The sequence below is a fragment of the Somniosus microcephalus genome, chromosome 9 (assembly GCF_052327205.1).
Source record: "Somniosus microcephalus isolate GS21.2 chromosome 9, FLI_Smic_1.0, whole genome shotgun sequence".
Lineage (NCBI taxonomy): Eukaryota > Metazoa > Chordata > Chondrichthyes > Squaliformes > Somniosidae > Somniosus > Somniosus microcephalus.
This window is the reverse complement of record NC_140995.1, coordinates 70,927,081-70,954,794: the sequence shown is the minus strand read 5'-3', so window position 1 is coordinate 70,954,794 and position 27,714 is coordinate 70,927,081. Positions and strand designations below refer to the sequence as shown.

Below are 27,714 nucleotides of genomic sequence, written 5' to 3'. Positions count from 1 at the left end.
AGGGAAACTCAGGCCATCTCTGTCCCAGTTAAAGGGAAACTCAGGCCCTCACTGTCCCAGTTAAAGGGAAACTCAGGCCATCTCTGTCCCAGTTAAAGGGAAACTCAGGCCATCACTGTCCCAGTTAAAGGGAAACTCAGGCCATCACTGTCCCAGTTAAAGGGAAACTCAGGCCATCACTGTCCCAGTTAAAGGGAAACTCAGGCCATCACTGTCCCAGTTGAAGGAGAAATCCAAACACTCCGGAGCCAGTTAAAAGGGGAAATCATGGTTGAAAATGATACATTTTTAAATGAAATACCTGTTAAAATGAGTTCTGCTGCATAGTTTCGGATTTCAGTAACTAACTTCTTCTCAGTAAAATCATCAGTGAATTCTGTGCACAGCAGGTATTTGCAAATAACCTACAGATACAAACATTTATGTTCAAGCGAGATCCTTGGAGTTTTTTTTTAAATTAAAAAGTCTTTATTTTATGGTGTGTATTTCTAGTGAAAACCAGAAGAGATAGAAAGATTGTGTAGAAATTATCGAACAAACATTTCTGTAATCTAACACCTGCATTCTGAAAATTAATATTTTAAACTTTAAAATATAGCAAAAAAATTAAACATTAAAATTAAAAATATCTTCCTATATCTCAAGACTTGCAAAATGTACCATGTGGAGCACTATAGAATAATCGTGACGTCAATAGATTTTATGCGTTCCATCACCTTTAGGGATCCTTTTTAAATTGTCAAGAAGGACAACAGGCTGCACAAGTGGTGGGGGAGTCTGATTTACACTTGCCCAAACACAAGGCAGCCCATCACCACCTCCTCAGGACAACTAGGAATGGGCAATCATTTCAGCCTTGCCAGCATCGCCCACATCCCAAAACAAATTGACAGAGCCTCAGTGTTGCTGCAGACGTTAACCTGACAGAGGTAGTCAGATAATTACAGAGCTCCGTTAGGGCAAGGTGCCAGAGAGCAGTAGCTACCCATCAGGGCAGGTTGTTTTTTTAAAAATTCATTCACGGGATGTGGGCGTCCTGGCAAGGCCAGCATTTACTGCCCATCCCCAATTGCCCTCGAGAAGACGGTGGTGAGCCGCCTTATACAACCATTTCAGAGGGCAACTAAGAGTCAACCACATTGCTGTGGGTCTGGAGTCACATATAGGCCAGACCAGGTAAGGATGGCAGATTTCCTTCCCTAAAGGACATTAGTGAACCAGATGGGTTTTTACGACAATCTGATAGTTTCATGGTTACCATTACCGATACTAGCTTTTTATTCCAGATTTATTTCATTAACTGAATTTAAGTTCCACAGCTGCCGTGGTGGGATTTAAACTCACGTCTCTGGATCATTAGTCCAGTAACATAACCACTATACAACCGTTAATTGGATTTGTTTTAGCAGCATTCAATGAATCGGGCAAATTACTACAATGCGCTGAGATCCTATGTCAGTGCTATCTGTTTTGCACAGGTACGCACACAAACTAACCACTAAAGCTCAATTATTTGTTACAGCCATGTGTTATTTATGATGTACATTTCCCAACGCAACATAGATGACGCTTTACGGCCAGCACTTCTCTTATTGACATACCTCAGGTTAACCATTACCCAACATGAGAAGTGTCACATAGGAACATGGTAATGCCACTTACCACATCTGTCCTACTATTAAAAAAGACCATAAAAGCAGTTAAGACTTAAGGGACACACCTATTAATTCCAGATGACTAACTGTGGAACAAACCTGTTTAAACACAAACTGGATGAGTTCTGATGTATAATCAAGGATGTTTCTATGGCTCCCTGTTGCCTTGGTCAGTCATTCGCGCCACATTTTCTCTTTGCACTTCCATACTCAATCCCTTGTATAAACAACTCCTGACATGCAGGCCGTGACTTACTGTATTTGTATCTATTGTCTTGTTAAATGTTGGAAAAGCCCAGTTTATGTGCACTAAAGCCATGTGAATTTACCTCAGCACTGGTTCTATTGCCACATTACATCAACAGCTGCCCTCACAGCCATCAGTGTCAGCTGCGGCTCAGTCGGTGTCCTGAGCCAATCCCTCAACCAACATCACTAAAGCAGATTATCTGGTAATTATCACATTGCTGTTTGTGGGATCTTGCTGTGCGCAAATTGGCTGCCGCGTTTCCTACATTACAACAGTGACTACACTTCAAACGTGCTTCATTGTTTGTAAAGCGCTTTGGGACGTCCCGAGGTGGTGAAAGGTGCTGTAGAAATGCAAGTTCGTTCTTTCTATTCACAGCACTACTTTTCATTTTATATATCTAGAAAAACTCACCGTCAAATGAATGCAGAGCTTCATTACCTATTTGGAGGGACACTTTCAAAGTCATTATTTAGTGGGCAAATTATTCAGCACGGTTGGAGACACAGTTAGCAGCTTTTTCAGGCCGAATATTTGACACCACAGAGTGGTACGACACGGGTTGGCACTCTCACCCCCACCTGGTACGTCTCTAACCGGAGTCAGACCTCTGCAGCGATGCAATGATAAGACAGAAAGAGGGGGATTGTCACAGGTCAGACCTATTGCCTTGAGGGACTCTTGCACTTCCTAATGGTTAGTTACAGAGTAGCTTTGTCAGAAGCCTGCCTACCCTCTCGGTCAGGTACAAAGGGAGGGCGAACCTTAAAGTGGTGATTGGGGGACAAACACAAAAATGGGACAGGAAAATGACAGTGCATTGATAGTTTGAGAAAACTGAAGGAGAAATCGATATATGGATCAAGATTTAAATTATAATTTAAATTACTGAGATAGATATACTGTAAATGGAGAGAGATACAGATATCTCTCTCTACACACACAAATAAAAATATATAAAAAATATCTGGCAACAGAAAAAGACCTTTAGACCCATCTAATTGTTGACATACTGACCCCACTTTCTCACGATATCCCTCATACACTCCTCTTGCTAGAAATACATCCATATGTTGCCCATTTATAACATGTACTTCAATTGCCTCCCCTGGTTACTCACTACTCTATGATCCTGAGTGAAGAGGTTCTGCCTAACTTCCTTTCTCAATTCTAACCTCTTCATTTTTAATAGAAGACACATAAACCATTATAAGGGTGTAAGTGAAGAGCAGAACTGTTGCAATTATTACACAGTGCCTGACCAATCTAAAAGGATGAAGAGAAACTAGTGGAAGCTGACAATAGATGTGGGATGGTATTGTTTTATGACAGGATATTTAAACGTAAACACAGAAATCGAAAAGGAATCCTAAAACGATCAAATTATTTACAGAAAATTCACCAACCTACCTGATAACCTTCCAGAAAAGGCCCAAACATGTCTGACAAAAAGGAAATGGTGGCACTGCCCTTTTCGTCAACGTAGAGGTCTATGTGGGACCCCTGAATGGCACCGCTCTTCATCAGCAAGTACAGCCCTTCGTCAAAGTCCTGCAGTGAGAGAGAACAGTCACAACACCAAACATAACTTACGATGAATGAACCGAGATACAGAATCTAGATCACAAGCGAGCAAGACAAGAGATGACCAGTGACAAAGTCACAGGCCAACTGTGCGACCAACAAATTCTGTATTTCAGTTACCCATTTACCCATTTACCCATGCAGTGTAACGCAGGTTTAAAAAAACTACCTTAAAAATGTTTTAACTTAGTATTAATGGGGACAGGATGTTGTAAAATTGTCCAATCCTTTTGAGAGCACTTTTAGAATCATAGAAATTTATGGCATAGAAGGAGGCCAATGGGTTCATCGTATCTGCACCGGCCAAAAAAGAGCTCTCCAGCCTAATCCCACTTTCCAGCTCTTGGTCCGTAGCCCTGTAGGTTACGGCACTTCACGCACATATCCAAGTACTTTTTAAATGTGATGAGGGTCTCTGCCTCTACCACCCTTTCAGGCAGTGAGTTCCAGACCCCCACCACCCTCTGGGTGAAGAAAGTTCTCAACTTCCCTCCAATCCTTCTACCAATTACTTTAAATCTATACCCCCTGGTTATTGACCTCCCTGCTTAGGATGGGAATGTTATTATGAACAGCTCAACATATAATAACTATTAAGATCCGATAAGTAAAATATATTGTAAGTGACTTTCTGAAGTGCATTACAGCCTTAACAACAGACTCAACATTCCCATTGGTGCACAGTATGAAAATGGAAACGATCCATTTCTGGCCTCCCCCTTGGGGTGTGAATGTGTAGGAAGTAGCATTAAGAAGCAAATTGCCGGACACAGGCTGTTCTTAGCCCTGCTTTACACCCCACACTGCATTTCACATTACCTTGACAAGATTTCCTGGCAAAAAAATAAACTCATCTGAGAACACTTCACGCAGGTAGCTAAAACAGCTGTAGACATCCTCTGAAAGAAAGGAGAAAACAACATTACCTGCAACCTGAAATCGGAGGCCAGACATGCTCTATTTTCTCTTAATGGTGTGCAGGGGTGAATTATATTTTAAAAATGTTTTAAATGGTTTTAGTCACTGTGTATGAAGGTACATTACATACAGTAGCTACCTTACACTATCAATTTATTCACTGCGCGCCCTGGTACATTTCATACAGCACACGTCTTGGTGAAACACATCTCAGATGCCACTGCTCGGACAGCAGTTGGGGGACCAGATGGACCCATGGGCTCTTTCCACTATGAGACTTCCTATGTTTCTAAGAGGAAGTACCTATAAATTGTCTACTTATTAACTGGTTTCCTGCATTTCTTGCACAATGCACTTTGCTAACGGCATTACTCGTAAATAGATTAGAAATCCAGCACAAGGTTGGTTACAATCACTGCCAAGTGGAAAATGTTGCTATTGTGGCGGTACCACTGGTTGTCCCTTACATTGAGATACATAATTCCCTTTAACTTACCTTACTGTATGTGTCTGTTACTATACTCAGGCTTCTCTCCTGTACTCTGCGTCATGACGTCAGAGCTCGGAACCTTCCAACAGTTGAGTTCAGAACCTGCTAGCGGTTGAGCTCGGAACCTGCTGGCAGTTCACAGAATCACAGAAACCCCACAGTGCAGATAGAGGCCATTTCGGCCCATCGAGCCTGCACCGACACATATCCCACCCGATCCCCGTAACCCCTACACCAACACATATCCCACCCTATCCCTGTAACCCCACGTATTTAATCCCCCTAACACTAAGGGTCAATTTATCATAGCCAATCAACCTAACCCGCACATTTTTGGACTGTGGGAGGAAACCGGAGCACCCGGAGGAAACCCACGCAAACACGGGGAGAATGTGCAAACTCCACACAGACAGTCACCCGAGGCCGGATTCGAACCCGGGTCTCTGGCGCTGTGAGGCAACAGTGCTAACCAGTTGAGCTGGGAAACTTCTAGTTAGTCCTCGTGGAGTCCCCGCTGGGACAAGACCTATACCACGGTGCTCCTACAGTCAGCCATCTTACCTGCCATCTTACCTGATGTAATTAGTCTGTTCCTGTAAATAAACAACTTGTTAATAGTTCGTCGAAGTCAAACTCTCTCATTTAGTGGCGATCTACACGAATCACTACATTGGTGACCCAACGACGTGTGTACGGGAGCTCATCAATTCCAACACTACAATTGGTGAACCCATATCCGTGAACTATTTTTACGGTAGCAACGCATGCCTGAACCTCGTCTTCCCACAAGACAACCGACGAACAACCACGGAACAGCAACCGCCTAACACCGATTCCTCCAAAGGCGACCCCATCTTTGCGAACATATTCGCAAGGTAAGCGCAGTCTGGAGCAGATCCCATTTGACACGGACAAAACTCAACCGGACCCCGTTTTTTTGTGAACAATTTTCACAAAAGAAGCACGCCATGGAAGCACCAGCCGTTTTGCTGTCGCTACCACAATCCAGGGAGCCACAGTGTCCCTCGTGCTTTATAAAGGTAGAAGCCCCGTTCGACAAGAACATCGATGCGGTGCCGACCACGCACTTGCCTACGGTCCCCGTACTCGTCTTTCCTACTGCCACACGGATGGTCCGCCTCTACGTCCAAAGCAACAGCAAGTATACATCTCTCCAAGCGCGGGGTACAGCATGTTCGGGCCCACAAAATCGGAGCGCGCCCTGCGGGGATACCACGAGGACCCATCCCCCGCGAGCCACGAGGACCCATCCCCCGCGAGCCACGAGGACCCATCCCCCGCGAGCCACGAGGACCCATCCCCCGCGAGCCACGAGGACCCATCCCCCGCGAGCCACGAGGACCCATCCCCCGCGAGCCACGAGGACCCATCCCCCGCGAGCCACGAGGACCCATCCCCCGCGAGCCACGAGGACGACTCCTCCGCCGATGATGCACCAGCCCTTCAGCCTGCTGGTTGTGTTACCTACTACACGATTCGGCGTGAACAAAAGGCGTGCTGCCCTCCCGGCTGTTTTCTCCTAAATCTATAACTGTTAAAAGTGTTGCCGCCCTCCAGGCAGAGTTAACCCCTCCTGAAAGCAACAACCTGGACCGTTGCCGCCCTTTCTCCAGTTTTCCTTTTAACAAACGCAAACGTCTACTGAAGCTGCACACATCGAGGACGGGTCCAACGGGCATCCTGCGGCCGCGATCAGCCACGTGAAAGTTGCTAGCCTCACCGATCACAGGTTAACGCAGTAACTCTTCACCCTCTGTTGTGTTAACGTCGTAGCACTATGGCACGCACCGTTCTGCGTGTTCCAGCCTCCTGAAGGTTTCGCTCACCTGTCGGCAAGTTCACTCACCTCGCCTGTCAAGTCCTTCTGGAACGTTCATTTGGCGTTCCTGCAGAGTTTGTTATAACAAGGACTTGTTCCAACATCAACAGAGTCATCGCCCGCGTCCGCCCAACCTGCCCGTCACTCTGACAAGGCCTGCTGTTTCGCACATCTCCACGGTCCTTCGCCTGACGGATACACTTTATTCGCCACGACGCGCGTACGGATCCCCCCACGAGCGGCATCTTCGGAACTCGCTCGCCAAGCCGAGACAGCACGACCGCCGAGACCACCAGCGTCAGACCATCTCATCCTTGGACTTTCGTTAAAGCAAATTCTGGGGGGGCCTATGTGGCGGTACCACTGGTTGTCCCTTACATTGAGATACATAATTCCCTTTAACTTACCTTACTGTATGTGTCTGTTACTATACTCAGGCTTCTCTCCTATACTCTGCGTCATGACGTCAGAGCTCGGAACCTTCCAACAGTTGAGCTCGGAACCTGCTAGCAGTTGAGCTGGGAAACTTCTAGTTAGTCCTCGTGGAGTCCCCGCTGGGACAAGACCTATACCACGGTGCTCCTACAGTCAGCCATCTTACCTGCCATCTTACCTGATGTAATTAGTCTGTTCCTGTAAATAAACAACTTGTTAATAGTTCGTCGAAGTCAAACTCTCTTATTTAGTGTCGATCTACACGAATCGCTACACTATCTCTAGTAAGAAAGTCAAACCCAATATCTGTTTCCTGTCATTTTCAATGCTCACTGACAAATGATCAGATGGGTATTAACTCCTTTAAGTGACAGGATCAATAGATTCTTGTTCATTCTAGATAATTAAACCACGCCTCAAAAAAAGATGTCATTTCATATTTCTCAACCAACATCTTTGAGCCTAAAGTTTTCTTTCAAATTGAGGAGCCGAGCCCCGGGGCCAGGAGCCAACGAAGGGTACCGGCAATGTGGAAAAGGGTGAAGAGAAGATCAAAAAAATTAGGAAGTTGATGACAAAGTGTGGGTTTTAAAAGCCTGACGATTATAGCAGGGAGGAATGGCTGAGGAGTTCCACAGTTTTGAAGCCCTGGGAAATAATTTCTGAAGGTATTCAAGTCTGTAAACAAATATTTGATTTTATATGTGGAATACACATTCACTATTAGACCTATAATTTTTTGTGCTTACGAAAATGATGGGCTCTAGTGCTGGGGATATTTTATTTTCATCTACATCAAGCACTGCCAGTCATGCACAGCATGATCAGATACTCTCTTTCCTCTGCCTCCCACCACCCCAACAACGTGCCTTTACCCAACCTCCTAATGGATCACTAAATTTCTCCAACCTCCATGCCACTCGTTTTGGAGTTCAATCACCAATTCGGTGCTACTATCGCGAGCTTTGCGCTGTGGGCCCACAACAGAAACTTAGCAAAAATGTATTTCACGTATGATCCTCACAGCCAGCAGCTAGAGACGACCTTCATCCCATCTGTCTGATGTGGATTTAAATCCAGATTCCAAAGGTGAAAGGATAACCCACTGTGCCGCCCTGTCTAACATATGAGATAATGGGTATTGAATTTTTTTTTTTTTTTTTTTTTTTTTTAAATATATTTACCTCTCCTGCAACTGTGTGCCTTTTGAAATGCAATCGCCACCAAGGCAGGGCGCACAAAAACATGCAGTATCTGATTTCTGTAGGACGCACATATCAGCACCGAAACCGTGGACTTGAAAACCTTTTCCACTGTGAATTCAGCTGGGGTCTCCTCTTGGCAAAGCACAACCTGGTTTTTGACCGTCTTCACTATGTTGTGGCGCAGGGCGAGATTCGAGCGAATCACTTGGTCAGATGTCACATTTTCTGGAAAACACAGGGATCAGTAAATTTAGTTCAATGTAAACATGTAGAACAGAAACAAGTAAAACCTACTGACAGATGCTAAAATGGCATCCAATATATTTATCAATAACTATAAGAACAAAATGAACATTAAATTAGTATAGTGTGGCGGAGCCACTAAGGGATTCCGATCATCAAATGTTTATAATTCCCTTTAACAATATGTTAACTACAGCCTGAATCTTTGTATATACTGTTTGCATGTACAGAGCGCGGTCCCTTTAAGAGCGCGGGCAAACGCGATGACATCACGCCGTTCATCACGTGATCCCCCATCGGCGGGAGAAACGTGATGACGTCAGCCACGGGACCGCCCAAGCAGTCCTCGTGGAGCCTCCGAATGGACTAGACCTGTTTTCGTAGTTCTCGTGCATTGGTTTGTTAAACTCAGTTTGTTTTATATTAAACATCGTTTGTTGATCGCCTGAGTCGACCTCAGTCTCTTGATAGGAACTAGACATTCCTACAATAGTACACATTTCTCAATAGCGTTATTGGTTTCTTTTTGACCGGGGCTATAATTTTGCTTTTGCTTGAAAACATTGGCTTCCTAGGTCAAAGGTGCCCAGGCAGCTCCGTACAGATAGTTTTGAACAAGCGACTATAAAATGGAAAGACTGGAAATTTTAATGCTTTAACTTTTCAGCGCCACAAAAATTCACTTGTGTACTTCAGATTCTGCCCCTCCCCTCCCCCCACCAACAGTACAACTGATAGATTATTGGGTATAACCACAGCTGCTACTTTTCATATGTCGTACGTGAGGCCATTGGGTTTCCAGTTGTCACAGAAAAACTGAATTGCACAACGCAATCCCCAAAACACCAATAAAAATCTTGAACTCCAATTTATTATAATAGAATTTAACTTATTCAGTTGCCTTGAAGCAGTGGTCTTGGTAAGCCTGTATTCAGGGCTGTTTTTCAGTTGTATGTTTTAAAAAAAAATTGTCAGCTGTTTTCAGACTGTGCTGACTTTTCCGAGGTTTGTAGATGGGTATGTATGATGTCATGGTATTTATAGCTGAATTTATAGTATAATTAGGCACAAATAAGCTGGAAGACCAGGGAAGAAGACTGCAGATAACTGACTGAAGATGTACCTAGCAGTGAAACCAGTGGGGAATTAGTACCACTGGTTCAATATAGCAGTTAAGCTGCTACTTGATGTGAAGTTGTATATCTTTATACTAATGGCAGCCAACAGATTGGAACAGGAAGTATACAAATTGCTACCAGTCATATTGCCATATAAACTGAACAAGGCTACCTTTGTCAATCACAGTACTGCAATGCTCAAGGTCAAGTATGACATAGAAACATAGAAGATAGGAGCAGGAGTAGGCCATTCGGCCCTTCGAGCCTGCTCCGCCATTCCATGAGATCATGGCTGATCATCCAAATTCAGTACCCTGTCCCTGCCTTCTCCCCATATCCCTTGATCCCTTTAGCCTGAAGAAATATATCCAACTCTTTCTTGAATATATTTAATGAACTGGCCTCCACCGCCCTCTGTGGTAGAGAATTCCACAGGTTCAACACTCTCTGGGTGAAGAAATTCCTTCTCATTTCAGTCCTAAATGGCTTACCCCTTATCCTTAGACTATGACCCCTGGTTCTGGACTCTCCGGCCATCAGAAACATCCTTCCTGCATCTAGTCTGTCCAGGCCTGACAGAATTTTATAGGTTTCGATGAGATCCCCTCTCAATCTTCTAAACTCGTGAGTATAAGCCCAATCGACACAATCTCTCCTCATACGTCATTCCTGCCATCCCAGGTATCAGCCTGGTGAATCTTCACTGCACTCCCTCCATGGCAAGAACGTCCTTCCTCAGGTAAGGCGACCAAAACTGCACACAATACTCAAGGTGCGGCCTCACCAAGGCCCTGTACAACTGTAGCAAGACATCCTTGTTCCTGTACTCAAACCCTCTTGCTACGAAGGCCAACATACCATTTGCCTTCTTAACCGCTTGCTGCACCTGCATGCTTAGCTTCAGCGACTGGTGCACAACACCAACCAGGTCTCTTTGCACTTCCCCTTCTCCCAATCTATTGCCATTCAAATAATAATCTGCCTTCCTGTTTTTGCCACCAAAGTGGATAACCTCACATTTATCCACATTATAGTGCATTTGCCATGTTTCTGCCCAATCACCCAACCTGTCCAAATTGTACTGGAGTTTCACGACATCCTCCTCACAGCTTACCCTCCCACCCAGCTTTGTGTCGTCTGCAAATTTGGAGATATTACATCCAATTCCCTCGTCCAGATCATTAATATATATTGTGAACAGCTGGGGTCCTAGGACCGATCCTTGCGGTACCCCACTAGTCACTGCCTGCCGCTCGGAAAACGACCCATTTATTCCAACTCTTTGTTTTCTGTCCGCCAACCAGTTCTCTATCCAAGTCAATACCTTGCCCCCAATCCCATGTGCCTTAATTTTGCACGCTAATCTCTTATGTGGGACCTTATCGAAAGCCTTCTGAAAGTCCAAATACACCACATCCACTGGTTCTCCCTTATCTATTTTACCAGTTACATCCTCAAAAAATTCCAGTAGATTAGTCAAGCATGATTTACCTTTTGTAAATCCATGTTGACTTTGTCCGATCCTGTCACTGCTTTCCAAGTGCTCTGCTATTACATCTTTTATAATAGACTCTAGCATTTTCCCCAGTACCGATGTCAGGCTTACCGGTCTATAATTCCCTGCTTTTTCTCTACCACCTTTTTTGAATAGTGGGGTAACATTAGCTACCCTCCAATCCATGGGTACTGTTCCAGAGTCTATCGAGTTCTGGAAGATGACCAGCAATGCATCTACTATCTCTAGGGCCACTTCCTTAAGTACCCTGGGATGTAGACCATCAGGCCCTGGGGAGTTATCGGCCTTCACTCCCATCAATTTTCCTAACACCATTTCTCTACAAATACTGATTTCTTTCAGTTCCTCCCTTTCATCAGACCCTATGTTCCCCGGCATCTCTGGGAGGTTATTTGTGTCCTCCTTTGTGAAGACAGAACCAAAGTATGTATTTAGTTGGTCTGCCATTTCCTTGTTTCCCATTATAAATTCCCCTGATTCTGACTGCAAGGGACCTACGCTTGACTTCACCAATCTTTTTCTCTTCACATATCTATAAAAGCTTTTACAGTCAGTTTTTATGTTACCTGCTAGCTTACTCTCATATTCTATTTTCCCTTTCTTAATTAATCCCTTTGTCCTCCTTTGTTGACTCCTAAACTGCTCCCAATCCTCAGGATTATTGCTTTTTCTGGCCAATTTATATGTCCTCTCCTTGGATCTTATGCTATCCCTAATTTCCCTTGTTAGCCACGGTTGAGTCACCTTTTTTGTTTTATTTTTATGCCAAACTGGGATGAACAAATTCTGCAGCTCATCCATTCGGTCTTTGAATGTTTGCCATTGCCTATCCACCGTCAACCCTTTGAGTGCCATTCCCCAATCAATCCTACCCAACTCGCTCCTCAGACCATCGTAGTTTCCTTTATTTAAATTGAGGACCTTTGTCTCCGAGTGAACTACTTCATTCTCCATCTTAATGAAGAATTCAATCATATTATGATCGCTCCAACCCAAGGGGCCTCGTACAACAAGATTGCTAATTAATCCTTTCTCGTTACATAATACCCAGTCTAAGATGGCCTGATCTCTGGTTGGTTCCTCAACATATTGGTCCAGGAAACCATCCCGTAAACACTCCAGGAATTCCTCCTCCACAGTATTGTTACTAATTTGGTTGGCCCAATCTATATGTAGATTAAAGTCACCCATGATGACTGCTGTGCCCTTATTGTACGCTTCTTTAATTTCCCTTTTAATGCCATCCCCAACCTCCGCCTTACTGTTTGGAGGTGTATATACCACTCCCACTAATGTTTTTTCCCCTTAGTATTTCTCAATTCTACCCATACAGATTCCACATCATCAGAACTAATATCCTTCATTACAATTATATTAATCCCTTCTTTAACCAGTAATGCTACCCCACCTCCCTTTCCTTTTTGCCTATCTTTCCTGAATATCGAAAACCCCTGGATGTTGAGTTCCCAGTCTTGGCCATCCTTGAGCCACGTTTCCCTAATCCCAACCAAATCATATTCGTTTACCCTCTATTTGTGCAGCCAATTCATCCACCTTATTACAAATGCTCCTTGCATTAAGACACAAAGCCTTCAGGCTTGTTTTTTTAACGCTCTTAGACCTATTAGAATTATTATTTACTGTGGCCACGTTTGATTTAAACCGTTGATTTCTCTGACTGCCACTTTTGTTTTTCTCCTTCCTATCTTTTGCTTTTATCCCTGTTTCCCTTTCCTCTGTCTCCCTGCTCAGGTTCCCAACCCCCTGCCATTTTAGTTTAAACCCCCCCGAACAGTGCTAGCAAACCTCCCCGCAAGGATATTTGTCCCGCTCTGGTTCAGGTGCAACCCGTCCGACTTGTACAAGTCCCACCTTCCCCAGAAGCAGGCCCAGTGATCCAGGAAACTAAAGCCCTCCCTCCTGCACCAACTCTTTAGCCACGCATTCATCTGTTCTATCCTCCTATTCCTATACTCACTAGCACGTGGCACCGGGAGTAATCCAGAGATTACAACCTTTGAGGTCCTGCTCTTTAATCTGCTACCTAGCTCCCTAAATTCTTGCTGCAGGACCTCATCCCTCTTCCTACCTATGTTGTTGGTCCCAATGTGAACCACGACCTCTGCCTGTTCACCCTCCCCCTTCAGAATGCCCTGCAGCCGTTCAGTGACATCCTTGACCCTGGCACCAGGGAGGCAACAAACCATCCTGGAGTCACGTCTACGGCCACAGAAACGCCTATCTGTTCCCCTTACGATAGAATCCCCTACCACTATTGCTCTCCCACTCTTTTTCCTCCCTTCCTGAGCAGCAGAAGCATCCCTGGTGCCAGGAAGTTGGCTGCTGCTGCCTTCCCCTGGTGAGTCATCCCCCTCAACAGTATCCAAATTGGTATACCTGTTTGAAAGGGGGGTGGCCACAGGGGTCCCCTGCACTACCTGCCGGCTTCTATTGCTCCGCCTGGTGGTCACCCATTTCCCTTCTGCCTGTGCAGCCCTAACCTGCGGCGTGACCAACTCATCAAACGTGTAATCCACGACCCTCTCAGCATCGTGAATGCTCCACAACCCATCCATCCGCAGCTCCAGCGCCTCAATACGGCCAGTTAGTAGCTGCAGCTGGATGCATTTCTGGCACACGTGGCCGTCAGGGACACTGGCAGCGTCCCTGAATTCCCACATAGAGCAAGAGGAGCATAACACGGGGCTGGGCTCTCCTGGCATGACTTACCCCCTTTAATTAATTTAAATTAATTCAATACCACCAGTTAAAGATATACTCTAGGGCGCTTATTTACCAACTGTCCCCACTACACCACAGAGACCCTAGAAAATATAAACCGCAGAATTTAAGCTTGGAATGAAAAGGAGAAAGAAATACTCACCAACCAATCACTTACCTGCTTCCTGGTGACATCACACTTGGATTACTTTTTACCTCTCTCCCATCATATGCTAATGTTATTTCTGAAGCAAAGTATTTGAATTGTTTGTTATAATTACGTTGATAATGTTTTTATTTGCATAGGAAATAGCTAAATAAATTGGTTGGTAACGCTTCTCCTTGTGCCCTGGTAGCTCTGACATGAGCAGAGAGCCAACTTGGCCAATCTTGTGCAGCATTTCAGCTGATGGTTGAACTTCAATTGGATGTTTTTCAGGATAAGTCAAAGCCAAATGAAGCATTACAACAAACCTTAGGTACAAACGTAAACACTGAACCACTTTTCTTAGAAGTAATTGGAATCATTTAACAATATCATCACAGGCTGTACCATTACAAACCTGAGATTATGTTTTGGTGGAATGTAATTTTTGTGATATCATTGGCTTAATTTCATTTGATGTATAAGCTGTTTTCATGTTTTATGCACTTCTCATCGACAATAACTTGCACTTGCCGTTAATATAGGAAAGCATTGCAAGGCAATTCACAGAGGAGAGGATGGCACAACCCTTTGCAGGAGGGTTAGTAGAGGTGACCAGCCATTGTTTCTGCTCCTGATTGCCATCAGAAACTCGTACTGGAAAGTGCTTGTGTGGATGTCAGTGAAGACAGGACCTGGGCTTAGTCATGGTGCAGCATATGGTCAAATAGTCACTTTCTGGACTCGTACATGAAGAATGGTCACTTGGGCGAAGTACTAGAAGGCTGCTTGCAGCTGGCGTTGCCTTGAATGGAGAAAAGGGAGAAAACTGGATAAAATCAAACTTAAAGCAAAAGCTATTCATGTTCGTTGGAAATGAATTTGGAAAATGATTCCTTTATAATCATTCACAAGTTGTTGAGAAGCAAAAGATCCTCCATGTGGAGCAGAGACAAGACCCGTAAGCAACTTTGACGCCTGCTGAAACTGGTAGATGTTGGAAATGGACAGAGCTTTAGGGTGTCATCGGAAAAAGGTATTTCTAAAGCAAACTTTTATTACTTACCGGGCCAGTCGATAAAAGCACCAAATGCTTCAGCAATTGCTTTGAGCCATAGTGTCTGCCTGGTGAGATCTGGCAGAGGCAGGCTGGGCAAGTTCTGGGTGATCACTGTAGCCATCAGTACCCAGGGACTAACAACCATGTTTTTCTGCTGCAACACCACCATTCTATGGCCCACAGCATCGAGAAACCTGTACACATCTCCAGATGGCTTCCGTGGAATATGTCTGTATAAATGTCAAAAGTACCACACAGTAAAAGGTTTTGCTTGCCAGTGTCGAACAGCGTGATACCACTGAACTTCTCATTGTGAGTTCACCTTTCTCATACAAGCACTCCCCCTATTTTGTTTTCATCTAATACCTTATTCAACAGGAGTCTACAAAAGTGAAGTATAAACAGATGACAGCAGAGACACACAGGTTATCTCAAGAGAGGAGTGTGCACATGTGCTGGGCCCAGGGTTTTATTTGTTTATTTCTGCATCTTAAGGGGCTATGAATCTGCAATGAATATAATATTTACCATATTACACCAGCAGGTCTTATTACTGTATTAAACAAGTGGGTCCCATTTACTGTATTACACCAAGGGCTCACATTACCAGTGTTAAACCGGGGGATCCCATTAACCTATTACACCGGCGCGTCCCATTTACCGTGCTACACCAGGCTTTTGGGAGGTGGGGGAGGGGACGGGCGTGTCCCGCTTACCTTGTTACACCGGGGGTTACATAGAAACATAGAAGATAGGAGCAGGAGTAGGCCATTCGGCCCCTCGAGTCCGCTCCGCCATTTAATGAGATCATGGCTGATCATCCAAATTCAGTACCCTGTCCCTGCTTTCTCCCCATATCCCTTTAGCCTCAAGAAATATATCCAACTCCTTGAATATATCGAATGAATTGGCCTCAACTGCCCTGTGTGGCAGAGAATTCCACAGGTTCACCACTCTCTGGGTGAAGAAATTCCTCCTCATCTCAGTCCTAAATGGCTTACCCCTTATCCTTAGACTGTGACCCCTGGTTCTGGACTCCCCCATCAGGAACATCCTTCCTACATCTAGTCTGTCTAGTCCTGTTGGAATTTTATAAGTTTCAATGAGATCCTCTCTCATTCTTCTAAACGCTAGCGAATATAAGCCTAATCGACCCAATCTCTCTTCATACGTCATTCCTGCCATCCCAGGTATCAGTCTGGTGAATCTTCGCTGCACTCCCTCCATGGCAAGAACATTCTTCCTCAGATAAGGTGACCAAAGCTGCACACAATACTCAAGGTGTGGTATCAACAAGGCCCTGTACAACTGCAGCAAGACATCTTCCTGTACTCGAATCCTCTCGCTATGAAGGCCAACATACCATTTGCTTTCTTGATCGCCTGCTGCACCTGCATGCTTACCTTCAGCGACTGGTGCACAAGGACACCCAGGTCTCGTTGCACTTCCCCTTTTCCCAATCTACTGCCGTTCAGATAATAATCTGTCTTCCTGTTTTTGCCACCAAAGTGGATAACCTCGCATTTATCCACATTATACTGCATTTGCCATGCATCTGCCCAATCACCCAACCTGTCCAAATCATACTGGAGTTTCTCTGCATCCTCCTCACAGCATACACGCCCACCCAGCTTTGTGTCGTCTGCAAACTTGGAGATATTACATCTAGTTCCCTCGTCTAGATCATTAATATATATTGTGAATAGCTGGGGTCCTAGCACCGATCCCTGCAGTACCCTGCCACTCGGAAAAAGCCCGTTTATTCCAACTCTTTGCTTCCTGTCTGCCAACCAGTTCTCTATCCAAGACAGTATCTTACCCACAATCCCATGTGCTTTAACTTTGCACGCTAATCTCTTATGCGGGACCTTATCGAAAGCCTTCTGAATGTCCAAATACACCACATCCACCGGTTTTCCCTTATCTATTTTACCAGTTACATCCTCAAAAAATTCCATTAGATTAGTCAAGCATGATTTACCTTTTGTAAATCCATGCTGACTTTGTCCGATCCTGTCACTATTTTCCAAGTGCTCTGCTATTACATCTTTTATAATGGACGCCAGCATTTTCCCCACTACCGATGTCAGGCTTACCAGTCTATAATTCACATTTACCTTGTTACGCCTGGGGGTCCCATTTACTGTTACACTGGGGAGGTTCCCATCTACTGTTACACCGGAGGGGTTCCCATTTACTGTTACTCCGGGGTTTCCATTTACTGTTACGCCGGGAGGTCCCATTTACTGTTACACCGGAGGGGGGGTCCGATTTACCGTTACACCGAGGGTTCCCATTTACCGTTACACCAGGGGTTCCCATTTACTGTTACATCGGGGAGGTTCCCATTCGCTGTGGTACACCGGGGGGGGGGGGGGGGGGGGGGAAAGAGTTGGGGGGTCCCATTAGCTGTGGTGCACGGGGGGAGTTGGGGGGTCCCATTAGCCGTGTTACACCGGGGGAGTTGGGGGGTCCCATTAGCCGTGTCACACCGGGGGAGTTGGAGGGTCCCATTAGCTGTGTTACACCGGGGGGGGGAAGGGGAAGGAGTTGGGGGGTCCCATTAGCCGTGTTACACTGGGGGAGTTGGTGGGTCCCTGACAACCACGTGTGCAGGAAGTGTGTCCAGCTGCAGCTACTGGCAGACCGCATTGCGGCGCTGGAGCTGCGATTGGATACATACTGGATCATTCGCGATGCTGAGGACGTCATGGATATCACGTTTAAGCAGTTGGTCACACCGCAGGCAAAGGTTGGACAGGCAGAAAGGGAAGGGGTGACCAACAGACAGAGTAGTAGGCACAGGCAGATAATGCAGGGGTCCCCTGTGGACATCCCCCTCTCAGATATACTGCTTTGAATACTGTTCAGGGGGATGGCTTATCAGAGGAAGGCAGCAGCAGCCAACTTCCTGGCACCAGGGATGGCTCTGCTGCACAGGACGGGAGAAAAAAAGAGGGGTGGAGCTATAGTAATAGGGGATTCTCTTGTAAGGGGAATAGATAGGCATTTCAGCGGCCGCAAACGAGACTCCAGGGTGGTGTGTTGCCTCCTGGTGCAAGGGTCAAAGATGTCTCAGAGCGGCTGCAGAACATTTTGGAAGGGGAGGGTGAACAGCCAGTTGTGGTGCATATAGGTACCAACGATATAGGTAAAAAACAGGATGAGATCCTAAAAGCTGAATATAGGGAGTTAGGAGGTAAATTAAAAAATAGAACCTCAAAAAAGGTAGTAATCTCAGGATTGCTACCAGTGCCACGTGCTAGTCAGAGTAGAAATAGAAGGATATTTCAGATGAATACATGGCTAGAGGAATTGTGCAAGGGGGAGGGATTCAAATTCCTGGGACACTGGAACCGGTTCTGGGGGAGGTGGGACCAGTACAAACCAGACAGTTTGCACCTAGGCAGGGCCAGGACCGATGTCCTAGGGGGAGTGTTTGCTAGTGCTCTGGGAGAGGGTTTAAACTAAAATGGCAGGGGGTTGGGAAACTGAGCAGGGAGACAGAGGAAAGGGAAACAAGGATAAAAGCAAAAGATAGGAAGGAGAAAAACAAAAGTGGCAGTCAGAGAAATCAACGGTTTAAATCAAACATGGCCACAGTAAATAATAATTCTAATAGGTCTAAGAGCGTTAAAAAAACAAGCCTGAAGGCTTTGTGTCTTAATGCGAGGAGCATTCGTAATAAGGTGGATGAATTAGCTGCGCAAATAGAGGTAAACGAATATGATTTGATTGGGATTACGGAAACATGGCTCCAGGGTGGCCAAGGCTGGGAACTCAACATCCAGGGGTATTCAATATTCAGGAAAGATAGGCAAAAAGGAAATGGAGGTGGGGTAGCATTGCTGGTTAAAGAAGGGATTAACACAATTGTAAGGAAGGATATTAGCTCTGATGATGTGGAATCTGTATGGGTAGAACTGAGAAATACCAAGGGGCAGAAAACGTTAGTGGGAGTGGTATATAGACCTCCAAACAGTAATGCAGAGGTTGGCGATGGCATTAAAAGGGAAATTAGAGAAGCGTGCAATAAGGGCACAGCAGTCATCATGGGTGACTTTAATCTACATATAGATTGGGCTAACCAAATTAGTAACAATACTGTGGAGGAGGAATTCCTGGAGTGTTTACGGGATGGTTTCCTGGACCAAAATGTCGAGGAACCAACCATAGATCAGGCCATCTTAGACTGGGTATTATGTAATAAGGATTAATTAGCAATCTTGTTGTACGAGGCCCCTTGGGTCGGAGCGATCATAATATGATAGAATTCTTCATTAAGATGGAGAATGAAGTAGTTGACTCAGAGACTAGGGTCCTAAATTTAAATAAAGGAAACTACGATGGTCTGAGGCGCGAGTTGGGTAGGATTGATTGGGGAATGGCACTCAAAGGGTTGACGGTGGATAAGCAATGGCAAACACTCAAAGACCGCATGGATGAACTACAGAATTTGTTCATCCCAGTTTGGCATAAAAATAAAACAAAAAAGGTGACTCAACCGTGGCTAACAAGGGAAATTAGGGATAGCATAAGATCCAAGGAGAGGACATATAAATTGGCCAGAAAAAGCAGTAAACCTGAGGATTGGGAGCAGTTTAGGATTCAAAGGAGGACAAAGGGATTAATTAAGAAGGGGAAAATAGAATGAGAGTAAGCTTGCAGGGAACATAAAAACTGACTGTAAAAGCTTTTATAGATATGTGAAGAGAAAAAGATTGGTGAAGTCAAGCGTAGGTCCCTTGCAGTCAGAATCAGGGGAATTTATAATGGGAAACAAAGAAACGGTAGACCAATTAAATACATATTTTGGTTCTGTCTTCACAAAGGAGGACACAAATAACCTCCCAGAGATGTCGGGGAACATAGGGGTCTGATGAAAGGGAGGAACTGAAAGAAATCAGTATTTGTAGGGAAATGGTGTTTGAGAAAATGACTGGATTGAAGGCCGATAAATCCCCAGGGCCTGATAATCTACATCCTAGGGTACTTAAGGAAGTGGCCCTAGAAATAGTAGATGCATTGCTGCTCATCGTCCAACATTCGATGGAATCTGGAACAGTACCCATGGATTGGAGGGTAGCTAATGTTACCCCACTATTCAAAAAAGGTAGCAGAGAGAAAACGGGGAATTACAGACCGGTAAGTGTGACATCAGTAGTGGGGAAAATGCTAGAGTCCATTATAAAAGATGTAATAGCAGAGCACTTGGAAAAGAGTGACAGGATCGGACAAAGTCAACATGGATTTACAAAAGGTAAATCGTGCTTGACTAATCTACTGGAATTTTTTGAGGATGTAACTGGTAAAATAGATAAGGGAGAACCAGTAGATGTGGTGTATTTGGACTTTCAGAAGGCTTTCGATAAGGTCCCGCATAAGAAATTCGCGTGTAAAGTTAAGGCACATGGGGACATAAAAAACCTGCAAAAGGACATAGACAGGCTAAGTGAGTGGGCAGAGATTTGGCAGATGCAATATAATGTTGGAAAGTGTGAGGTTATGCACTTTGGCAGAAAAAAATCAAAGAGCAAGTTATTATCTAAATGGAGAGAAACTGCAAAGTGCTACAGTACAAAGGGATCTGGGGGTCCTGGTGCATGAAACACAAAAAGTTAGTATGCAGGTGCAGCAGGTGATCAGGAAGGCCAATGGAATCTTGGCTTTTATTGCGAGGGGGATGGAGTATAAAAACAGGGAAGTCTTGCTGCAGTTATACAGGGTATTGGTGAGGCCACACCTGGAATATTGCGTGCAGTTTTGGTTTCCATATTTAAGAAAAGATATACTTGCTCTCGAGGCGGTTCAGAGAAGGTTCACTCGGTTGATTCCAGAGATGAGGGGGTTGACGTATGAGGAAAGGTTGAGTAGGTTGGGACTCTACTCATTGGAGTTCAGAAGAATGAGAGGCGGTCTTATCGAAACATATAGGATTGTGAGGGGGCTTGATCGGGTGGATGCGGTGAGGATGTTTCCACTGATGGGTGAGACTAGAACTAGGGGGCATAATCTTAGAATAAGGGGCTGCCCTTTCAAAACTGAGATGAGGAGAAACTTCTTCACTCAGAGGGTAGTAAATCTATGGAATTTGCTACCCCAAAGCGCTGTGGAAGCTGCAACATTAAATAAATTTAAAATGGAGATAGACAGTTTCCTAGCAGATAATGGAATTAGGGGTTACGGGGAGAGGGCAGGGAAGTGGACGTGAGTCTAGATTCGGATCAGCCATGATCCTATTGAATGACGGAGCAGGCCCGAGGGGCCGTATGGCCTACTCCTGCTCCCATTTCTTATGTTCTTATGTACACCGGGGGGTGTTGGGGGGGTCCCATTAGCCGTGTTACACGGGGGGAGTTGGGGGGGGGGCCCCATTAGCCGTGTTACCCGGGAGGGTGTTGGGGGGTCCCATTAGCCGTGTTACACGGGGGGACCCTTTAGCCATGTTACACCGGGGGAGTTGGGGGGTCCCATTAGCTGTGTTACATCGGGGGAGTTGGGGGTCCCATTAGCCGTGTTACACGGGGGGGGGGCGAGTTGGGGGGGTCCCATTAGCCGTGTTACACGGGGGGGGGGGGGGGGGGGGGTCCCATTAGCCGTGTTACCCGGGGAGGTGTTGGGGGGTCCCATTAGCCGTGTTACCCGGGGAGGTGTTGGGGGGTCCCATTAGCCGTGTTACACCGGGGAGGTGTTGGGGGGGTCCCATTAGCCGTGTTACCCGGGGAGGTGTTGGGGGGGTCTCATTAGCCGTGTTACACGGGGGAGTTGGGGGGGTCCCATTAGCCGTGTTACACGGGGCGAGTTGGGGGGGTCCCATTAGCCGTGTTACACCAGGGGAGCTGGGGGGGGTCGGTCCCATTAGCCGTGTTGTCTCTGCGCTCTTTAGATGAGGATTGACTGCCTCCTTTCCTTTGATAACTCTCTCAAATCATTTTCTCAGTTACAGACGTTAGGCTAACTGCTCATGTCTGGCCTGGCAAGGTTGCTAACTGTTGATAGCAAATAAAATCTTTACCTTGCAAGAAGGAATTACAATGCATCATTTTACTGTTCTTCCCCTACTAAGTTCCCTACAGGGATTGATGGACGGCGCAGACACGATGGGCCGAAGGGCCTCTTTCTGTGCTGTAAAACTCTATGACTCTAAGTGTTGCTAACTGACCTGGGGACCAAGTTGTACTGAGACCTCCTGACTGTCCCTGTTGCTAAGGATCTCACCGACGCAGGCTGCCCAAAGTAAATATGTATGCTTCCAAAGTTTTCACTCAGAATCTTCCTGGCTTTCAACAAGCCCTAAAACAGAAAAACAGTTTGATCACTTATTTTTAAATCTCATTGTTACTAGAAAACAGCTAAAATGGAGACATTATAACAAGAAACCTGTACAAACCGAAGTCGATTCCTTTGGCTTCGGTACTCCTAAAAGCTCGTGTGCATAGAGGGATTCCTCCAGGATTCGCTCGTAGCTTATACTTATGGGAACTAGGTACATGTCAAAGACTTCCCCCAGCAGAAAAGGCTCAATTGCAATGTTCAACAGTCCTATGAAAGAGAACATTTTACGTATCCAAGTTAAAAGAGAGCACTAATTGCCGTCAAATATTCTTAAACAATATTATTTATAGCATAAAGTATTTGCATTTATATAGGCAGCTTACCTTCTGCAATACTGTCTGTCATAGTATAAAAGAGTTGTCAAGTTGTTTTACGACACCTTAATACTACAACTATCAGCCTGAAACCATTAGCACTGACTTGTACGACTAGCTCTGAGTTGCTCTGGATTGCACAGAGCTCCGTGCATCAGCATCAGGATGGTGGTGAAATATTAAAGTTGAAGAGTAGACTGTTTAAAAAGATACCCCTGCACCAGTTGCACTTAAGCTGCAGCTTGTGCGATGCCCAGAGGGTACAGACTGCTTGTTAAAATCAGAATCACCCTCAGATTGGTAGCACCATTGCAAAGTGAAAACCGGACTGCATTTACTGTAATTGGAATGTAGCTGGCCCATTCTTTGAGGAAAGCACAAATTGTACTGTCAATAATATTGATTTTTTTTTTGACAAACTTGCTGTTTACTTCCCAAACGTTAGGAGGTATTTAAAATATTTAAACGAGCCTTTGTGCAGCAGGTGTCAGCTGTCACTCAGCTGGTAGCACTCTTGCATCGGAGTCAGAAGGTGGTGGGTTCAAGTCCCACTCCAGAGATTTGAGCACAAATTATAGGCTGACACTAGACTGCATACTGAGGGAGGTGACTGCACTATTGGAGGTGCTGTCTTTCAGATGAGACGTTAATCTGAGGACCCGTCTGCTCTCTCAGATGGATGCAATGGATCCCATGGCACTATTTCTAAGAGGAGCGGGGAAGTTCTCCCCAGTGTCCTGGCTAATATTTATCCCTCAACTAACATCACTAAAAAAAGAGACGATCCGGTCATTATCACATTGCTGTTTCCAGGACCTTGCTGTGCGCAAATTGGCTGCCGCGTTTCCCTACATTACAGCAGTGACTATACTTCAAAAGTACTTCATTGACTGTGAAGCATTCTGGGACATCCTGAGGGTCGTGAAAGGTGCTTTATAAAGGCAAGTTCTCTTTTTCTTTAATGGGAGGTTGTGCGATCATGCCTACACAAGGCAAATGTTTATTCTGTCATTTTGTTGGGGGCAGGGAGACAGTTGTTATAAAATATATCTAATACCAAATCTCACTTGGTTCTGTGCAATGGTTGAATCAGATTTAATTCAAACAACAGCTTGTATAGCCTCGGCCTCTCCTCCGCACCCACGCCCGAGCTAGGCACCTCCCGGACCCAGTCAACAAGCGGCCCCCGATCGCCGCCATCTTTGTGAAGGCTGGAGGGGCGGGCCTCAGCCGAGCGCCGCTACCTTAGTAAAGGGTGCGCGCGCAGCAGGAGCAGCTGAGACGTGGCGTCTCTCTGTTCCCCGCTCGGCTCGGGCAGGGCTCTCGGGAGTGCTGATCTCGGGCGGGGCTTGGCGAGCGGGAAGGGTTACCCCGGCAACCGGGCCCGCCGGCCGTCTCTCACAGCTGCAATCGGCGCTCTTAAAGCCAGCTCGGGAGGGTGGGGCCATGTCAGTGCGTGGGGGGGGGGGGGGGGGGGCACGGAGCTCCGTGGAGCCATCGCCGGCGCTGGGCTCGGGTGCTTTGTGGGCCTGCGGCTGAACAGCGGCTGCGGACCTCGAGCTGACCGGGGCGCTGGACTCGGCTGGGCCATGTCTTAGCGGGTGTTTGCCTCGGCCAACGGCATCAGGGTGACGGCCGAGGGAACGCGTTCATCCAGGTGCCGAGGCCCGGGCCCCGGGGCGGGAAAGAGGGATTGGAGCGGGGGATGAGGGCTCGGGCAGGGGAGGGGGGAGCGAGAGAGGGGGGGGGGTGGGGGAAGGGGAGCGAGAGAGGGCGGGGGGGGAGGGGAGCGAGAGAGGGCGAGGGGGGGAGGGGAGCGAGAGGGAGCGCGAGGGGGAGGGGAGCGAGAGGGAGAGGAGAGGGGGGAGAGGAGAGGAGAGGGGGGGGAGGGGAGAGGAGAGGGGGGGAGGGGAGAGGGAGAGGGGGGGAGGGGAGGGAGAGGGGGGAGGAGGGAGGGGGGGGAGGGGAGAGGAGAGGGGGAGGAGGGAGAGGAGAGGGAGGGGAGGGAGAGGAGAGGGGGGGAGGGAGAGGAGAGGGGGGGAGGGAGGGAGAGGAGGAGGGGGGAGGGAGAGGAGAGGGGGGGAGGGAGAGGAGAGGGGGGGAGGGAGAGGAGAGGGGGGGAGGGAGAGGAGAGGGGGGGAGGGAGAGGAGAGGGGGGGGAGGGAGAGGAGAGGGGGGAGGGAGAGGAGAGGGGGGGGAGGGAGAGGAGAGGGGGGGAGGAGAGGAGAGGGGGGGAGGGAGAGGAGAGGGGTGGGAGGGAGAGGAGAGGGGGGGAGGGAGAGGAGAGGGGAGGGAGAGGAGGGGGGGAGGGAGAGGAGAGGGGAAGAGGGAGAGGAGAGGGGGGGAGGGAAGGAGGAGGAGGAGGGAAGAGGGAGAGGGGAAGAGGGAGAGGAGGGGGGGAGGGAGAGGAGAGGAGGGGAGGGAGAGGGACAGGAGGGGGGGAGGGGGAGGGAGAGGGGAGAGGGAGAGGGAGAGAGAGAGAGAGGAGAGAGTGTAAAGCAGGGGAGAGACAGGGGGAGGGAGGGGAAAGAGTGAGGGAGAGCTCGCCTTCTTCCTTCGCAGGGGTCCCATCGGGCCAGGCCTGAGGCGCTCCTTCCCCCCTCTCTCTCCAGGCTAATCCCGAACTAAATCCAGCAGTCTCTCTCTCTCTTGTCCCCCCCAGTCTCTCTCTTCTCTCTCTTGTCCCCCCCAGTCTCTCTCTCTCTTGTCCCCCCAGGTCCTCTCTCTCTCTTCTCACACCCAGTCTCTCTCTCTCAATTTTTTTCAATTCAAATTGCTTTATTGGCCCAAAGCACAGAAATACATGTATGATTGACCACATAAACACCGATCTAGACATAGTGTATAGACAAGTATACCCATGTATACATAGCTATATGCACATATAATATGCATATAATCTTTTCTCAGATTTAATGTGTCACTGGTTGTCCCTCTGCTTGTGGCAAGCTGTAACATAGTTTGCCGCTATAGTTACACATTTTCTCTGTTCCCCCAATAGATATGGGAGTTTTTGGAGGTCATTCAAATTTTTGAATTCAGGGCATATTTTGTGAATTTTGGGGTAGAAATTCTCCCTCATGTCCTGATAGTTTCCGCAAGTTTGTGAGGAAGTGCATCTCTGTCTCCACCACTCCCTGACTGCAGTGAGAGCATATCCTGTTCTCTCTTGGCAGCCGGGGTCTACCTGTGTCTGCCTTTTTCGATGGGCCAGGCTATGTTTCACTAAGTCTGTACATTGTCAAGGTTTTCCTCACTTTGCTATCCTTTACCATGGTCAGGTATTCAGCCATGGTGTATTGTCTGTTTAGGGCCAAATAGCAATCAAGTTTGTTTTGGGTTTTTTGTCGTTTCTGTCCAATAGGTCAAGTATTTTTCCTTTTGTTTAGTGATAATTGTGTTGGGTTTGAATTCTCTGTGCTAGGGTGTCACTGTCCTGGGGCTGGTTATTATTATTAGTGTCTCTCTCTCTCTCTTCCCCCCAGTCTCTCCTCTCTCTTCTCCTCTCTCTCCCCCCTAGTCTCTCTCTCTTTCTCTCTTCCCCCCAGTCCTCTCTCTCTCTCCTCTCTCTTCCCCCCAGTCTCTCCCCTCTTTCTCTCTCTCTCCCCCCCCCCAGTCTCTCTCTCTTTCTCTCTTCCCCCCCAGTCTCTCTCTCTCTTTCTCTCTTCCCCCCCAGTCTCTCTCTCTCTCTCTCTCTCTTCCCCCCCAGTCTCTCTCTCTCTCTCTCTCTCTTCCCCCAGTCTCTCTCTCTCTCTCTCTCTCTTCCCCCCAGTCTCTCTCTCTTTCCTCTCTTCCCCCCCCCCCCCAGTCTCTCTCTCTCTTTCTCTCTCTCCCCCCCCCAGTCTCTCACAATTCACAATTCAAATCGCTTTATTGGCATGATAAGTTACATCTTATGTTGCCAAAGCATCAAAATACATTTATGGTTGAGCACATAAACGCAGTTCTATTCATACAGTGTATAAAACAGGTATATCCCCGAGTGTATAAATATACATTCGCATTGTTTATATATATTCATTTCTTAGTTTACTGGTTGTCCCTCTGTTCATGGCAAGCTGTAACATAGTGTGCCGCCAGTGTTACACAGCTTCTCTCCTCTCCCAGTAGGAATGGGAGTTTTTGGTTGTCATTCAGATTTCTGAATTCAGGGCATATTTGTGAGAATTTTTGGTAGAAATTCTCCCTGATGTCCTGATATTTTCCACAGGCTGTGAGGAAGTGCATCTCTGTCTCCACTACTCCCTGACTGCAGTGAGAGCATATCCTGTCTTCTCTTGGCAGCCTGGTCTGCCTGTGTCTGCCTTTTTCCGATCGTTAGGCTATGTTCGCTAAGTCTGTACCTTGTCAAGGTTCTTCTCAGTTTGTTATCCTTTACCATGGTCAGGTAATCAGCTATGTTGTATTGTCTGTTTAGGGCCAAGTAGCAATTGAGTTTGCTTTGGGTTTTTGTTGTTTCTGCCCAATATGTCAGATATTTTTCCTTTTGCTTAGCGACGATTGTGTTGGGTCGAATTCTTTGTGTTACCCTGTCACTGTCCTGGGCTGGTTATTGTTAGTATTGTTAGTAGTTACTTCACTGAGTCCCAGGACTAGTGGGACTGAGGGTATTCTTCTTTATGGTCAGCTCTTGGCATTTCAGGGCGTCGTTAGTGATAGCATTGGGGGTTGCTCATTTGTAGGTGATTTCAAAATTTGGTGGCTCTTTTTTGGATAGTGATTATTAATGGATATTGGCCTAGTTCGCCCTGCATGCATTGTTTACTGTTTTCCTTTGAGTCCGGAGGATACTTTTACAGAATTCTGCATGTAGGATCTCAATTGGGTGTTTGTCCCATTTTGCAAATTCTTGTTGAGTTAGCGGTCCCCATACTTCACTGCCATA

The 27,714-nt window shown here is 46.6% G+C and overlaps 2 protein-coding genes across 6 annotated transcripts in view; one reads left to right on the top strand and one right to left on the bottom strand.

Annotated features, from left to right (window-relative positions):
* Positions 1 to 27,714, top strand: part of psen2 (presenilin 2) — a 191,022-nt gene that overhangs the window by 92,305 nt on the left and 71,003 nt on the right. The gene's annotated exons all lie outside the window — the stretch shown is intronic.
* Positions 1 to 27,714, bottom strand: part of gnpat (glyceronephosphate O-acyltransferase) — a 72,025-nt gene that overhangs the window by 9,002 nt on the left and 35,309 nt on the right. For both annotated transcript variants that reach the window (XM_085996744.1, XM_085996745.1), the window contains 7 exons: positions 22,571 to 22,722; positions 22,343 to 22,473; positions 15,187 to 15,410; positions 8,357 to 8,602; positions 4,309 to 4,388; positions 3,316 to 3,456; positions 302 to 404 (listed from right to left, as the gene is read on the bottom strand). In XM_085996744.1, coding sequence (XP_085852870.1) covers positions 302 to 404; positions 3,316 to 3,456; positions 4,309 to 4,388; positions 8,357 to 8,602; positions 15,187 to 15,410; positions 22,343 to 22,473; positions 22,571 to 22,722 — 1,077 coding nt within the window. The remainder of the gene's footprint in view (positions 1 to 301; positions 405 to 3,315; positions 3,457 to 4,308; positions 4,389 to 8,356; positions 8,603 to 15,186; positions 15,411 to 22,342; positions 22,474 to 22,570; positions 22,723 to 27,714) is intronic.